Here is a 13,902-nt window from a genome sequence, read left to right as displayed (position 1 = left end):
CCATTTGGCTCTTGATTATCATATGGATTAGTATTTAGTTCACTCTGCACATTGCTGCCCTATAACGTCAAGCACATTCACTCTGCACAGCATCACCCATAACGTCAAGCTGCCCTATATTTTGTTGCTTCAATGCCAACGTACTTCACGTTGGACCACATAATCGAATCTGAGGAAGAAGAAAAGCAATACGGTACCGCGTCAGCTCATCGCAGCGGCCGCCTCACAGCGAAATACAAACCGTCAGAGCCATTCCTTTTTCATAAGGTACGGAATCAATTTGCCGACTTCCCTTACCTACGATAGTCTAGGAACCTAAGGCTATTGATGCTGATGAGGAATCACACGTCTACTGACTCTTCCACCTCTACTGTTCACGCCGCGCCGCATATTGGCACAATACCTTGAGATGCTGCGACAGACTGCTAACGAAGAATCCCCCTTGATGTTGTCCCTTGCTAGCTACGGGCAGGTGGGGGCTGCCTTGTCCCTCAACCTCCAGCTCAACCGAGACGCAGCTAGTTCTCAACACTTCGGCAAGCCTCCAAGGCGTCAGATGCCGTCGCTGTTGTCTCCAACCATAACTGTACACCATGACACAGAAGTGGGGACCAGCACCACTAGCGGCACCACTGTGAGGCCTATGGCGGAGTCTACCGAATTGGAGGAAGTGGTTCTGTCATTGGCGGGAGGCTTGGCTGATAAACAAAAAGTCTGGGACAAAGGAAAGTGCGGCAAGGGGCAGCGCAGCAAAGGTAGAAGCCAGAGGCGAACGAGTGAGAATACCGAACCCCTCATCTTGAGGGGGGGGCCGGAGCTCGACACTCACTGGCTTCATCAATGTGATACGTACCTCGATGCTTACCTGGCTCCGAGACGGAATCTCTGTGTTGCCACTCCCCCTAAGGTGCCATTCGAGGTGAGGTTTGGCAACGAAGAGGAATGGACGTCAGATGAACTCATTTGCGCCGATAGCCTTCCAGGCCACCTGTTCGCACTTCGCCACGCTATGGGCGAGAAGTCAGAGCACTTAACAAAGCAGGTGTTAACAACGCGGGACGAGCTCTCATTCTATGTGGCGTGCGTGAGCTGTGTGGTCGCACACAACGTGCACGACAAGTGCCTGGAGAAAGAAACTCTCTGTGAGCTAATGAACGAGTACCCCTTCCTGGAGCGGCCTGAGAACTCCTCCTGGTTGCAGTCAGTATCCCTGCAGCGAATGCTCTTACTACGCGCGAGGGCGAGTTTTAACCTTTCGAACGCCACGTTGACTCTGCTGGGCCTGCTGCGAGACACGGCAGTCGCCCTTGAGGCTACGCTTTGTGATGCGGCGAACGGTCCACCAGACTGCCTCCCCCAGTTGGCGCCTGCTCTTGTAAAATACGAGGAGGCGGTACGCGCCCATAGCACGGTTAAGGATACTTGCGACGAGAAGGAGCGCCTCTTCTGGTCGTCCTTCGCGAAACCTAGGTTTTTGAAAAGGGCGACGAAGAGAAACCCCTCCGAAGCAATGCTAAAGAAGCGTGTTGAGGGCATGTCCCGCGACCGGCGGCATTCCTACCTTCTCACCGATGAGGTACGACATGAAATATGTGCACTTCTTGAGCCTATCAACTCATTTGGTGGTGATGCAATACCGTCGATCAACGGCCAGCGGCTCCAGAGGATCATCCATACGGCGGACTACAGAACACTGGGTGGAGTTAACAGTCTGAAGGAACGAGAGAAACGCCGCACGATAGGCGACCACCTCCTCAACGGTCCAAACCTTTATATGATTACTGCCCCCAATCTGCGCAGTGTTCCTCTGGATGTCGCCACGGAGTCACTGGCAGAGAGTGCCATACGTTTCGGACTCGCGCATATCTATATGCTGTTGAAGACGCTGCTCGTTAGGAGTGGGGAATTCAGTGTTGTGGGGGAAGGAGATTCCTCCTCGGGGAGAGAATCTGGTGGAGATTCCGAACGACATGAATCCCCATAGGAAACGAATCCCCATAGGAAATGAATCCCCATAGGAAATGAATCCCCATAGGAAATGAATCCATAGGAAATGAACCCCCATAGGAAATGAATCCCCATAGGAAATGAATCCCCCGTAGGATATGAATCCAATCACGACATATCGTCCACGTACAATAAAATTTTGTTGAGTGTTGGACGCCTGGTTACGTAGAACTGGCGATTTGGGAAAACGTCCTTTAGGGCATGCGTTGTGGTTTAACTGAGGCCGAGAGAGCTGCTGCAGAGTTCGACCGGCAGACGAGAAGCGGAGACGACAGCACGGCTCCAAAAGATCCGTACAACCCTTTGGTGGAAGCTTTCGACAGGCGGGCCTACCAAGACCGGAAGTACGAGCAGAACTCCAGACGCAGCGAGCACAGCCACGTGGGAGAGCGACCTGAGAGGGCCTCCCGGTGGCGACATGACCGCTTCGACGACCACCGAGAGGTGCGACGTGTGCGGAGCGACGAACCCCCTCTGCACGACACCCGAAGAGGCGCGTGGCGCTCGAGGGCTGGGGGAGTCTACTTGCCACCTCCTCACGAGGATGAGCGCCCTCGAAGCCGGGACCCCCAACGAGACTCTGGTATTGAGCGACTCGGAGAGGAACCTGGCTACAGGCGACGGCGTTCCAGGAGCCGGGACCGTCCACAGAGGCGGGCGTCTCCTTCGTATCGTCTCGACTAGCATTTTTCGACGAGACCGTTGTTAGTGTTACATCCACAAGTCGCTTGGACCACTGTCTGTGAATTGGGACCGCCCCGCTTCTGCAATAGTAACAGTCAAACTGTTGACGTTCAGGTTAGGCAGGGTCTCTCTGACCAAACTGGCCACCCAGGCGTTCAGGGCAGCCTTATCGGCCTGTTGCTTGCCTCGGCCGACTATTAGGCATTGGCCTTCGGCTATAAACAGGGCGTTGGCAGTCAATAGCTCAGGGCGCTTCGGTGGCGATTCTTGTAGCTGGGCCCCCAGATGCTGCCAAAAGCTAGCTATAGAGGAACGCATCAGCCATGAGCGGCTTATGGAGCTGGTCTCGAGCGCCTGCTCGGTAGGCTCCGTCTTCGAAAGCAAAGCCGCCAAATGTGGCGCATCCAGCAGAGAGGCATCGTCTGCCGGCACATCCATCAGCAGCACTCCCGCCCTTCTTTCGGCCTCAAAAAACGTGCGCAGCGAGCTAAGCGCCGCTGGCCAGACGGCTTCTTCCATGCCCTGAGACGCAATAGCCGAGGCGAAGCGCTCCGCCAACGAGACTCCAGTCTTGAGCGCCGATTCCCTTACGAGGTCCACGGCCGAACGGTTGAGTTGGGCTTGCACTGCCCGACTGTCTATGAGTGGAGTGTCCACGCCGTGAAGGGTATCCTTCAGGATGATGTGGATGGCCCCAGCTCCCTTACGCTCGAAGTGCCGGCAGATCCGCACCAGACCTAGCATCAGATCGATCTGCGAGGCTGGCGATAGCGCTGACACCGCGGGTTCACACGTGAGCACAGCCTTCTGCAACTCTGCATCCAGAGCGCTCAGAGCCGTGCTCTGATCCGCCACGTTGGCCCGCGGCACCGACCTCACCAGACGCTCGAAGTGACAGAGAAGGGTGGGGATGCGGTTGGCCATCATCACTGCTAAGTGCTTGAGAGGTACCTGCGGAATGAGCCTAGTGACATAGGATACATCGGCCAGAAATAGGCCTGCGCCATTCATGATGGCCTGCTCCACTGCCTGCGTACCGCTCACGAAGGCTTGCAGGGAACCCGTCTTGGTCAAGGCTACCAGCCCAGGGATGCAGCTAGCGACGTTGACCATTATTGATAGGCGTAGCAGAACCCCACCCAACTCACCAAGCAAGCGTGTTCTGTGGAGGGGGGTGACCAGCTGGGCGGCCTTTAGCGCGGTCAGAATGACTTCGAAGCTCTCAACGAACACATTGGCGCTCTCGCTCCTGGCGAGCGTCTCTAGGCCCAGAAAGAAGAAGCCCGCGAGCTCGTCAACGGCGACCTCAGGTTCACTCCAGTCAATGTGCTGACGAGTCAACAGTAGCGTGGGGAGCCCCACTTCCAAAATCACGTGCGACACTAGACCTTTCAGGGTCGGTGCCGTTTTCCATTCTTCAAAAGTCTCGAGAAGCTGCCCTGACCAGAGACTGAGTAAATACTCCTGGCAGATGGCATGCATGTCGATGGGCAAGCAAAGCTGCTGGGCTACGCCGATGACCTTGGCCATCTGCTCTGGCACAGGCAATTGCATCTTCGGGTAGGAGGGAAGCTTGGTGTCTTCCAAGTGAGCACCTAGGCGAAGCATGGCCTTGGTGGCCGCCGCAGTGATCTCCTCCACTAGTTCGGGAAGCTCCTCTCTAAACGTGAGGGCTACTGGCAGCGTGTTGCTCAGCAGATCGACCGCGCCGCCGAGGTCGTTGTGCAGGTACAACTGCTTCACCGTCACCGGTAACTCGCCAAGCGTTTTCAAAGTCGTCAACAGAGAACGGATTTCGAGAAGGTGCTGCATTCGTCGGGATCGGTCATGATGTATGGACTGCAGTTTTAGCGAACACACGCTAACGGACGACAGGCAGTCTGCCAACTTTTCCAATTCGGGTTCCAGGTCATCCACTGTGGAAGCCAGGCCCTCGATGACCTCTGCGTTGCTCAAAAAGCGCTCGTAGTTCTCGTAGATAACCATCTCCAGACTCGATTCCAGCGACTTGGATTCCGCAACCAGCCGAATGGAGAGATCATCGAGCTCGTCGGCGGTCTTCGTCCGCAGAACGTTGCCAATGTAGTCAGAGACGCTGTCTGTCATCTATTCCTGTGGGGTTTTGTTTTTTTTTGCCCAAATTCTAGTCTGTGGAAATGCCAGCAGATCCCCAGTGAGTCATGAATCGGTAAAATACTTAGAAGAAGAAGCGCTCTGAAGAAAAGCGCCCTAGCTGCTCCTGCACCTTCACCAGAACCCAGAAAGTCATGCCTAAAGAAGACTGCGTCAACACTTCCCCCTAATCCTCGAAAGCCTACGTCATCAGACTCTTGGGAGGAGCGGAAGGTGAACCGGTCGAGCAAGATTCGAAATCGGGTCCCAACTGGACATCCCAATCTGGCTAAGAAACTTCTTGCAATGCGGGCTAAATTGGCAATGGAAGAGGACGACAGCGAGTGAATATTTGCAGAGGATTTGAACTTTGCGTTTTAAAATTAGTACTGTGAGTCATCGCATTCGTTGTCCTCACAATCGTTGTCGTCGAATACGAACCGCTTTGCAGCGGCTTCGGCATAGACGATACACCGAAATCGCTTAACGACGGAAGCGAAAAAAAGGTCCTGTGGGACGAGGTCATCGACGCTGTGTGGGTTGCTACCGACCCTCACGTTAGGATGATGTTTTCCAGCGCGTTGAGCACTTCCGCTGTAACAGGCGATCCGAGGTCTTCCGAGACTAGAGGCGCAGTCTCGTCGGCATACTCCTGCATCGACTTTTCGCGGCAATCAGCATGTGTTGGGTTGAACTTCAGGATGAGCTCGCGTGACGCAGCGAGAGTTAGAAGACCCAGTATACGCATTTTGTTGATTCTGCAAATTTCGCGAGTTCTACGAGATGAGCTGCAAGATACGTTCCGCCTGGCGCAGCATGTCGCGTGTGAGCAGATTAAAATTAATTCCGCAAAAAACTAATGGCTCTGATTGAGGTAAGCGATGTTCAATTCAATTCGGCACGAGAGAGTGCGTTGGATCCTTTCGAGTTCGTAGTAACGTTTGAGTCGCGAGCCAATCTTCAAGAAGAGCTGGATTGGCGGCTCATCTACGTTGGAGATCCGACAGACACCTCAGAGGACCAAGAACTCGAGTGCATATCACTGGGTCCAATAACTGCCGGCCACTTGAGGTTTACCATGATCGCAGACCCACCTGACTTCGCCAAGATAGACCCCGACGATGCACATGGTATGACGGTCGTGCTACTGACTGCGTCGTACAGAGAGCAAGAGTTTCTGCGCATAGGGTGGTTCGTGCGTAACGTCTACGAAGACCCTGAAGTAGAAGCTAACCCTCCACCTGAGCTAGACCTACACAATCTTCGCCGAGTAGTACACATGGAGGAGCCGCGGGTGACCAGATTTCAGATCAACTGGGATGCCTGCGACCCGGTTTGCCAGGAGCGGGTGCTAGGCGCAGTCGAGGGAGACGTGGAGTGTGCGTAGTGATTTCATAGGTGACGAGAACGCCGTGTCCGTTTGTCACGGAGTAGCGCCGTTAAACCGCTCATTTCCGATGTCCGACACACAAAGCACATCTGGGTACAGTTCGCAGGACGAAGAGGAAATTATCGAGGAGTCTATCGCTGAGCACGACGTGGCGACTGGCACTGAGAACGACATCGAGGTTACAGGAGCTTTCTCAAAGCTACGGAAGAAGGTCATGAAGGCCCCAGCCGTGAAGAAGGATAACCAGAAAGCCAAGAAGGATGCAGAGATCTGGAGCAAAAAGAGGCTACAGCATGCTGTGACAGAGTGCAACGAGAAACTGAAGACGGAAGGGCTATCCAAAAGTGAGTACTGGGTTACGCCTTCACACAGACCAAAAGAAGAAGTTGCTGCTGAGACTACGCCGGCTTAACATGGCGGTCCAGGGGGAACTTCAGTGGTGCGGTCAGGGAGCCGGCCGGATTTACGACGCGGGAAGGATGAAGCGGCCCCAATCCCACAAGGAGCGCCGACGGTTACGCAAGACTACCTGCTTGCGGTGCGGGTCGTCAGCTCACCTGCTGAGTGAGTGCGATCTGCAAGAGACCACAACCCGACAAGGAAACATCTGCTTTAACTGCGGGTCTACCGACCATATCCTTCGCGAGTGCCTGAAACCTGTGGTAGGCGACAGCCTGCCTTTTGCCAAATGCTTCCTATGCAAAGGAGACGGCCACATATCCAGCCAGTGCCCCAAGAACCCCCAGGGTATGTACCGCAAGGGCGGCGGCTGCCACAACTGTGGCTCCGTGCACCATTTGGTGAAATTCTGCCCTGAACAGCGCACTTTTTCCCACGATGAGAAGAAGCAACGAACCGGTGCCAACTTTGTAGTGAGAGTCTGCAGAACATGCGGCTCCGCGGACCACAAGAGCGTGGAGTGTCCGGAAGGTCCGGGCTGTTTAAAGTGCGGAGAGAAAGGCCACGAAGCAAGGAGCTGTCGGACGAAGGTGCCGAAATTGTCGTAGTCATCAACCGTACAACTCGGATACCTTCGCGTCTACCGTATCCTTCTTGTTCACTGTATACACGAATTGCTCTGGTACTGGTCTTTTGATCCATTCCTCGGGGTCGGCATGGCTGGGGAAGCTGACGTTCACCTCAGCAATTCTCGAGGCCACGATCTGTGCTTCTCTTCCAGATTCAGACAAAAAGATTGTGCATCCGTCCACACCGTCGAGGGTGTAACAGAAACAATTATTCATGACCTGAACTTGGATCTTCTGGCAGCGGACAATCTCGAAACTGGCAATGAGAGAGTCGGCAATCACGTTCACTGTTCGACAATTCTCTACCATGATGGAGTTGCACTTCTTGTCCACTCGCACGGTGCAGTTCTGACAGTTCCGAATGGACACATTCTGCATCATTTTCGTCGGAATGATCTCGATAACGTCGGCGGTGTCCACGGCGTTCTCTACCACCCACTCACGGCCGTGCACCAACACCACGGTGGACTTAGCGACCGGCTCCACGAGCGGCAAGAAATCGATGGGGGCCAGGGTCTTGGCACGCGAGAGACCTGAAGGCGCGGCTGCCAAGGTCGCGGAGGCCCGGCGTTGCTTCTCTGCCACTGTCAGGTGCTTCAGATCTGTGGTCTATGCGCCCAAAGCTCACTTTTCGTTAGGTCGTCACCGCCCTGTTGCAGCTCGGTGAACAGGCTGTTAAAGTCTGGAGCGGACTGCTCTGGGTGCGTCCCTACAGACCTCCGTCGAGATTCCATCCGCCTAATCTGGTACCTCCACGCGGTGTCACGGCTGCTAACATGCGATGTTCGGCGCGATCTCGCACCGTCGCTGCTGTCGCCCAGGTAGAAGCCGACAGACCTTTCATGGTCGAAGGGAACAACCGACGTGCGGGCTGAATGCGGAGGAGCCAGCAGCTCCGGCTCGCCAAGCAGCGACTTTCGCGAACTTTTCGACGCACCTCGGGGCTTTCTCTGCGTTTGGGCGTTTCTTCTGGAGCTCGGTTGCTGGGAAGGCCTCTCAGAGGTCACACTCTGTTGGGGGGCCGTTATCTCCAAACTAGGGGGGCTGCACAAGGACGGGTCCCGGCTCTTTGACTGAGTCTTCTTGGAGCTTACCCCGGTAGACACCCGTCTTGAACTGCTTTCATAGCGGGTCGCCACGGCCAACACGTCATCTGCGTCGACGGCACAGTGCGTCATGCATCCCCGTGTGAGGCTACTCCGAACGCTAAGTCGAGACCAGGTGGAAGTTGGTGATGGCATCTCGTAAAATACTGTCTGTCGTGGCGTAAACATTAGCGAAAAGCGTATTTGTTGAGTCAATGTGAGATAGAGCGTCCAAGGACACTGTGAAATGCGTGTAGCGACGAGAGGGTTAATTGCCCAGCGAAACAGAAACTGGGCAATTATGTACTGCTGTTGCTTCACAGCACCGGAGGAGGCGGAGCTGTGCATCACGAAGCCCGTTACGGTGTACGTACGGAGTAAGCGGTCTAACCCTGGAAAGATCTCTCAATCGTTTAGCACGGTGCGCGATTCTCCCGTGGTCATTGTCCATGCCGACGAGATGACGAGCGAGCACCTTGAAGACTCAATTCAGTGGAAGCCCCTGCCGTCGTCTCACAGGTCTGCCTCGAACGAAGACTCGCCTTCTTTGCAGAGCACTCCAGATATGCAGATGGCTACTGGCGAATGGGACGACGTCACCCAGCTCTCAGATCTGCCTTCGAGCACTGCTGTAACGGCTTTGGCGGCGTCAGATCTAATACTTCGCGTCCCAGTATCAGTGAAGGAGCGGCAGTACTACGTCGAGATTGAGGAAAACGGCCGCAAGGTCCAGAGAAAGTACGGTTTGTCGCTCGTACCCACCGCCGTGTAAGTTTTTAATGAATCAACCGTCGACGCATTTCGCCTCCTCGGCGGATTTCGCGGCACGTTTGGCTGCGGCTCGCTCGCACTTCGCTTTCTTACGAGCTGCGCGCTCGGCTGCCGCCGCCTCGCGATGCTGCTTGTCAGCTGCCTTCTTCTTGGCCTCGTTGCTGGCCTCGTTTGACTGCTCTGCCCAGCTGTCCTGGAGAGGCACCGTCAGGTTGAACGTCGCCTCGTTTTCGTCCTTTGTAAAGAAGCCGACCCTCTCGCACTGAACAGCTTCTCCAGGCTGCAAGCACAGCATGCTCTTCTCGATCAGACCGTTACGCACCACTAGCGACTGAGGGTTGATAAGCTCCGTCCAGGGCTTGTCCGTAGTAACCTCGGGCTCAGGCACGGAAAAGAGACGGTCGTACATGTTGAAGCGTACTGGCGAAGCCTCCGAAGCACCCAGCCAGTGCAGCGTACCCTTGACCTTCCTGCCGTCAGCTGGCGCGTTCCCACCCTTGGTGGTCGGGTCGAAGGAGCAGTGAAGGGCCACCACCTCACCATCCACCTTCTCAACGGATGTGCATCGAATCCAGTAGCCGTACTTTAGCCTCACTTCTGCTCCTACAGCCAGCCGAAACCACTTGGGAGGAGGGACCTCGACGAAGTCATCGCGATCGACGTAGACCTCCTTCCCAAAAGATACTGTGCGCGTGTCCTCAGGTCGGTCAGGGTGGTTGGGCACCTGCAACTGTTGTTCCGGGCCCGTCCAGTTGTCGATGATGACTTTGAGGGGGTTGATCACCGCCATTCGTCGTGGCGATTCTTGCAGCGCCTCCCGGACGCAGGTCTCCAACAGCTCAAAGTTCTGCGTGTTGTTTCGCTTCGCTACTCCCACGCGGGCAGCAAAATCGCGGATGGCCCTAGCTGGATACCCTCGACGGCGCATGCCAGCTATCGTTGGTAATCGTGGGTCATCCCAACCATCCACCCAGTTTTCGTTGACCAGGATCTGGAGCTTACGCTTGGACATGACCATATACGTCACATTCAGTCGCGCGAACTCAATCTGTCTTGTGGGGAAGATGCTCAGAACCTTCTGGAACCAGTCGTACAGTGGTCGATGCACCTCGAACTCCAGCGTGCATACCGAGTGCGTAATGTGCTCAATAGAGTCAGACTGGCCATGAGCGAAATCGTAAAGTGGATATACGATCCATTTGCTTCCAGTGCGGGGGTGCTCCTCACGCTTAATTCTGTAGAGGGGGGGGTCACGCATCAGGGGGTTGGCGTGGGCCATGTCGATCTTGGCCCGGAGGATTCGGGATCCATCAGGGTGCAACCCGTCTCGCATCTCGTGAAACAACTTCATGTTCTCCTCGGGAGTCCGATTCCTGAACGGAGAGTCGACGCCTGGTGTTGTCGTGTTACCCCTGTTCTCGCGTACCTCCTCAGGTGTTTGGTCGTCTACGTAGGCGACACCATCACGTACCATCTTTTCAGCGTATCCGTAGAGAGTGTCGAAGTAATCGGAGGCATAAAAGAGGTTCTCACCCCAGCTGAAGCCTAACCACCTGATATCTCCCATGATGCTGTCGATATACCGCTGTTCTTCCTTTTCTGGATTCGTATCGTCGAAGCGCAAGTGACAGATACCCCCAAAGTCCCTAGCTAAACCGAAATTCAAGCAGATGGACTTGGCATGACCCAGGTGGAGGAAGCCATTGGGTTCTGGGGGAAACCTCGTCACAATGGCCTGGTGCTTCCCGGCTTTCAAGTCGTCCTGAATGATTTGCTTGACGAAATTGTTGGGTACAACTTCTTGCTGGGCCATGGTCGAAATACTCTTTTTAGTGTACCGCAGTACACATCTCGGCTTTCAACTGAAAATCCAGCTTTGCAATGTCTGCGTACACTCCTGGCTTCCGACTGTACCAACCAACCTCCGAGGTTGAGCGTCGAGGTGGTTTCCGACAGGAGAACATTTCTCCTGTAGCCAAGAGTTATCTGGCTCCGGATCCCCTGTGGGCGGGGTCTGGGGCTGCAGGCCAATCGGTTATGGCCACGGTGCTCCAGATGGAACGGACCAAGCTGTCAGCGGCTTCTCTGCTCAGTCTCGCGGAGGTTGTGTCCTGTTTAACCGCTCTAGGCGTGGTTGCGGCGGCGGGTTGCTGGATGCTTGATGCTGTTTCCGACTCCGATCTATTCTGCTCTCTAATCAGCACACGACGACTGCTGGCCTTAGTCTTTGTCGTCGTTCAGTTCGGACTTCTCTTCGCGGTTCGGCAGTGTGAGTTCTGCCTCCCTCGCTTACGCAGCCCTCGTTTCGCATGAGTGCCCATTGGGTGTGAAAGGCAAGTGGAAGCTACACCGAGTGAGCTCGCGGGTCGTGGCTCGGATAGAGCGGTTTTGGCTGTTTGCCCGAGAATGTGAGTGTATGAGGACCTTATCACCCAGCCCGTCGGCAACTCCTTTGCGTGGTGGGTCTTGTCGTCCTTAACGTGTCAGCCGTCATGTCACTGGTATGCTGCCTCCTGGTTCGGAGACCAAGCCACCTCGAAACGTTCTCTGGTCTTTGCGCGGGTCTACTGGCCTCTCTGCTGTTCGTATTCGACGACCAATGGCGGTTGAAGTGGGAGGCTCTGACTACCCCTTACGACCATCTTGCAGATGAAGTTGTGCAGCTGCATGCGGGTCCACGGTTGCGATTCGTTGCAACGCATGCGCCTAAGGCTGCTTTCGCCTGCGGTCTCTCCATCTTTGGCGGCGCCCTATTGGCGGCCTCCCAATGGGCTGGGTTTTTCCGAGCTTTGCTGGATGTCGTGTACCTTGCTACTTCGCTTGAGTATCATCTCCTGCTGTTCGACTTCTACAGTCAAGAGGTGACTTTCCACGCGGGCCGCCAACTGCTTATGCCCCTGAGCCTGATCCTGTTTTTCACTTTATTGGAGTTCCATAGCGTAGCCATCCAGCAGACTCTTCTTGCCGTCATCACACCCAACCCCCGAACAATTCATCTGGTTAACAAGATTCGCGACACTGCGACGCCCTTACCATGGTACATCGAGGCCAGGATCATTGCCTCAGTGAGCCGGGCCGCCCGTGGCGCCGTCCTGCTGGAGGAGCCTATGCAGTGGGTCGAGTCCACGGACGGGCTCAGCCGACCTGGGCTGGCCTTCTCGAACACCAGCCTGCCCTCCTTCCTTGGGTCTGACACGGATATGTACTCGCTGGCTCGCCGAGTGAAGCACAAGATGGGCAGCACCTGGCTTCGCAAGCCGCTCATATCGCTAGGGAGCTTGCTGGTGTGCACGCTGGACTGGCTGTATCTCGACCAATCGCCACTTGTGTGGTTGAGCATGTCAGCAGTACCTGCTTCGTGGTGCATGTGGCTCCTCTCCGCTCTCTACGGCGTAGACTGCTCGCAGGTCGTTGAGAACACACTTTGTCCAGTAAAGACCAACTGCGAAAGCACTCTCCGTGGAACGTCCAACGCCAGGATGGTCAGTCGCCTCTACGCATTAGGTTTCGTGCAAGCGCCTGCTTACTACCCTACGTGTGCCACATGTCCCTCTGGGTCTCCGAGCCTCCTGAACCCTGCAGTCTGGGACGCACTCGCTTTCCGGCCTACGATCTACGACGACTTTCGCGAGGTATGCTTGGATACGACGGAGCTAGTTAAGGTACTGCTGACGCTAGTAGTTGGATTCAAGGGGCAGGTGGCAAAGCTACGTAAGGACCACGGCAGTCATCGGCAGCGGAATGACGCTCTGTTTGCCACTTTGGGTGACTCGGACACTCAGGCGTTGCTGCGGGTACTGGTGCACCTCGACGGTTGGGGAGCCCGGCACATGGCTGAGCTCCAGGCCCAGTTGAAAGCGGACCCGTCAATTCTGCAATGGTCCCCTTTGTGTCTCGTTAAGATTCTAGCTAGGTTCGACGACTTTGCCGGCAACCTAAGACCTCATGAGCGGGGGGCACTGCAGCCTAGGCTTGAGTCGCACAACATACGGCTCTCTGTGAGCGAGCTGGACCTGCTTGCTACAGAACTGGTGGAGTTAGCACTCTTCCCTTTGACGGCTCGATTCATTGTGGCAGTCCAGGGTCTCACGGACTGGCTCGTTCTGATGGAGAGCCTTGACCACGTTCGAGGTTCACGCGATGTTGAGATTCGAGGCCGTCCGAATGAGGCTACCATGTTGCTCTCGCAGTGCTACACCATTTTCAAACTCGCCCATGATGAGTCAATGCGCGACGCACCTGACGCCTGTCTCTGTCTGATCGGCGACATCCAATCCACATGTGTCAACTCGATGCGAACGCTCTGTCATTGGTACAACAAACGCCTGCAAGGGGAATTCGCGAACGTTATGAAACTACTACAGGATTTAAGGACGTTTCATTAGAGATTGGGAAGCATCAAGGACATTTCGTTGACCGTTAGTAAACTACCAGAACCATCAAACTTCTCAACTCCATGAGTGTCCGGCCCATTCGGGGTACGACCCACGCAGTACGACGCTGCCTTCTGGCTTGTTCCTCAAAGCAGTCGACAAAGTCTTGATTACAGGTTGAAGACTCTTGAGGTCCACGTCGAGCAATACTTGTAGAACCTCTGGGAGAGGCTCCATCTTTGTTGAACGATCGCCGTTCAGGATCTTTATCGACAGAACCAGGCAACTGGCGGCGAGCAATGATGGCGGACAGGTCTCCACAGCAGGCGAGCAGACAAAACAACTCAAGGCGGCCAGATACTCGGAGAGGCTCCTGATATTGTCGATAGCATCCAAGGGCCATCCGGCGATGTCAACGAAATAAGAAAAGAACTCCACAACTGTAGGTATCA

The 13,902-nt window shown here is 55.2% G+C and overlaps 11 protein-coding genes across 17 annotated transcripts; 7 read left to right on the top strand and 4 right to left on the bottom strand.

The window, feature by feature from the left end:
• Positions 1 to 409: 409 nt before the first annotated feature.
• Positions 410 to 1,984, top strand: KVP17_000730 (uncharacterized protein; the record flags this gene model as incomplete). Its single annotated transcript, XM_068515505.1, has 1 exon — positions 410 to 1,984. The coding sequence occupies one exon, from the start codon at positions 410 to 412 to the stop codon at positions 1,982 to 1,984; it is 1,575 nt and encodes a 524-aa protein (XP_068372778.1).
• A 224-nt stretch (positions 1,985 to 2,208) lies between these two features.
• Positions 2,209 to 2,691, top strand: KVP17_000731 (uncharacterized protein; the record flags this gene model as incomplete). The annotated part of the gene is made up of 1 exon (XM_068515506.1): positions 2,209 to 2,691. One exon carries the CDS (start codon positions 2,209 to 2,211, stop codon positions 2,689 to 2,691), a length of 483 nt encoding a protein of 160 aa, XP_068372779.1.
• A 27-nt stretch (positions 2,692 to 2,718) lies between these two features.
• KVP17_000722 (uncharacterized protein) lies at positions 2,719 to 4,797 on the bottom strand (the record flags this gene model as incomplete). Its single annotated transcript, XM_068515491.1, has 1 exon — positions 2,719 to 4,797. One exon carries the CDS (start codon positions 4,795 to 4,797, stop codon positions 2,719 to 2,721), a length of 2,079 nt encoding a protein of 692 aa, XP_068372764.1.
• A 50-nt stretch (positions 4,798 to 4,847) lies between these two features.
• Positions 4,848 to 5,151, top strand: KVP17_005222 (uncharacterized protein; the record flags this gene model as incomplete). The annotated part of the gene is made up of 2 exons (XM_068515028.1): positions 4,848 to 4,864; positions 4,893 to 5,151. 2 exons carry the CDS (start codon positions 4,848 to 4,850, stop codon positions 5,149 to 5,151), a joined length of 276 nt encoding a protein of 91 aa, XP_068372780.1.
• Positions 5,152 to 5,186: 35 nt separating this feature from the next.
• Positions 5,187 to 5,551, bottom strand: KVP17_000728 (uncharacterized protein; the record flags this gene model as incomplete). Of its 2 annotated transcripts, XM_068515502.1 has the most annotated exons (2): positions 5,187 to 5,334; positions 5,361 to 5,551. In XM_068515502.1, the coding sequence occupies 2 exons, from the start codon at positions 5,549 to 5,551 to the stop codon at positions 5,187 to 5,189; spliced, it is 339 nt and encodes a 112-aa protein (XP_068372775.1). The 2 variants fall into 2 exon arrangements, with proteins under 2 accessions (XP_068372775.1, XP_068372776.1); XM_068515503.1 differs by lacking the exon at positions 5,187 to 5,334 and having other exon boundaries at positions 5,357 to 5,551.
• A 111-nt stretch (positions 5,552 to 5,662) lies between these two features.
• Positions 5,663 to 6,190, top strand: KVP17_000723 (uncharacterized protein; the record flags this gene model as incomplete). The annotated part of the gene is made up of 1 exon (XM_068515492.1): positions 5,663 to 6,190. The coding sequence occupies one exon, from the start codon at positions 5,663 to 5,665 to the stop codon at positions 6,188 to 6,190; it is 528 nt and encodes a 175-aa protein (XP_068372765.1).
• Positions 6,191 to 6,260: 70 nt separating this feature from the next.
• On the top strand, positions 6,261 to 7,200 carry KVP17_000724 (uncharacterized protein; the record flags this gene model as incomplete). 3 transcript variants are annotated; one of them, XM_068515495.1, is made up of 2 exons in its annotated part: positions 6,261 to 6,537; positions 6,566 to 7,200. In XM_068515495.1, 2 exons carry the CDS (start codon positions 6,261 to 6,263, stop codon positions 7,198 to 7,200), a joined length of 912 nt encoding a protein of 303 aa, XP_068372768.1. The 3 variants fall into 3 exon arrangements, with proteins under 3 accessions (XP_068372768.1, XP_068372766.1, XP_068372767.1); XM_068515493.1 differs by having other exon boundaries at positions 6,261 to 6,605; XM_068515494.1 differs by lacking the exon at positions 6,261 to 6,537 and having other exon boundaries at positions 6,607 to 7,200.
• A 3-nt stretch (positions 7,201 to 7,203) lies between these two features.
• KVP17_000725 (uncharacterized protein) lies at positions 7,204 to 8,495 on the bottom strand (the record flags this gene model as incomplete). 2 transcript variants are annotated; one of them, XM_068515497.1, is made up of 2 exons in its annotated part: positions 7,204 to 7,823; positions 7,850 to 8,495. In XM_068515497.1, 2 exons carry the CDS (start codon positions 8,493 to 8,495, stop codon positions 7,204 to 7,206), a joined length of 1,266 nt encoding a protein of 421 aa, XP_068372770.1. The 2 variants fall into 2 exon arrangements, with proteins under 2 accessions (XP_068372770.1, XP_068372769.1); XM_068515496.1 differs by having other exon boundaries at positions 7,850 to 8,399.
• A 112-nt stretch (positions 8,496 to 8,607) lies between these two features.
• KVP17_000729 (uncharacterized protein) lies at positions 8,608 to 9,078 on the top strand (the record flags this gene model as incomplete). Its single annotated transcript, XM_068515504.1, has 1 exon — positions 8,608 to 9,078. The coding sequence occupies one exon, from the start codon at positions 8,608 to 8,610 to the stop codon at positions 9,076 to 9,078; it is 471 nt and encodes a 156-aa protein (XP_068372777.1).
• Positions 9,079 to 9,090: 12 nt separating this feature from the next.
• Positions 9,091 to 10,890, bottom strand: KVP17_000726 (uncharacterized protein; the record flags this gene model as incomplete). Its single annotated transcript, XM_068515498.1, has 1 exon — positions 9,091 to 10,890. The coding sequence occupies one exon, from the start codon at positions 10,888 to 10,890 to the stop codon at positions 9,091 to 9,093; it is 1,800 nt and encodes a 599-aa protein (XP_068372771.1).
• A 68-nt stretch (positions 10,891 to 10,958) lies between these two features.
• Positions 10,959 to 13,462, top strand: KVP17_000727 (uncharacterized protein; the record flags this gene model as incomplete). 3 transcript variants are annotated; one of them, XM_068515501.1, is made up of 3 exons in its annotated part: positions 10,959 to 11,346; positions 11,375 to 11,485; positions 11,514 to 13,462. In XM_068515501.1, 3 exons carry the CDS (start codon positions 10,959 to 10,961, stop codon positions 13,460 to 13,462), a joined length of 2,448 nt encoding a protein of 815 aa, XP_068372774.1. The 3 variants fall into 3 exon arrangements, with proteins under 3 accessions (XP_068372774.1, XP_068372773.1, XP_068372772.1); XM_068515500.1 differs by lacking the exon at positions 11,514 to 13,462 and having other exon boundaries at positions 10,959 to 11,390; XM_068515499.1 differs by lacking the exons at positions 10,959 to 11,346; positions 11,375 to 11,485 and having other exon boundaries at positions 11,570 to 13,462.
• Positions 13,463 to 13,902: the final 440 nt, after the last annotated feature.

The sequence above is a fragment of a genome (assembly GCF_019968985.1).
Source record: "MAG: Porospora cf. gigantea B chromosome Unknown PgB_NODE_615_length_13902_cov_117.67, whole genome shotgun sequence".
Taxonomy (NCBI): Eukaryota; Apicomplexa; class Conoidasida; order Eugregarinorida; family Porosporidae; genus Porospora; species Porospora cf. gigantea B.
This window is presented reverse-complemented; position numbering and strand designations above follow the sequence as displayed.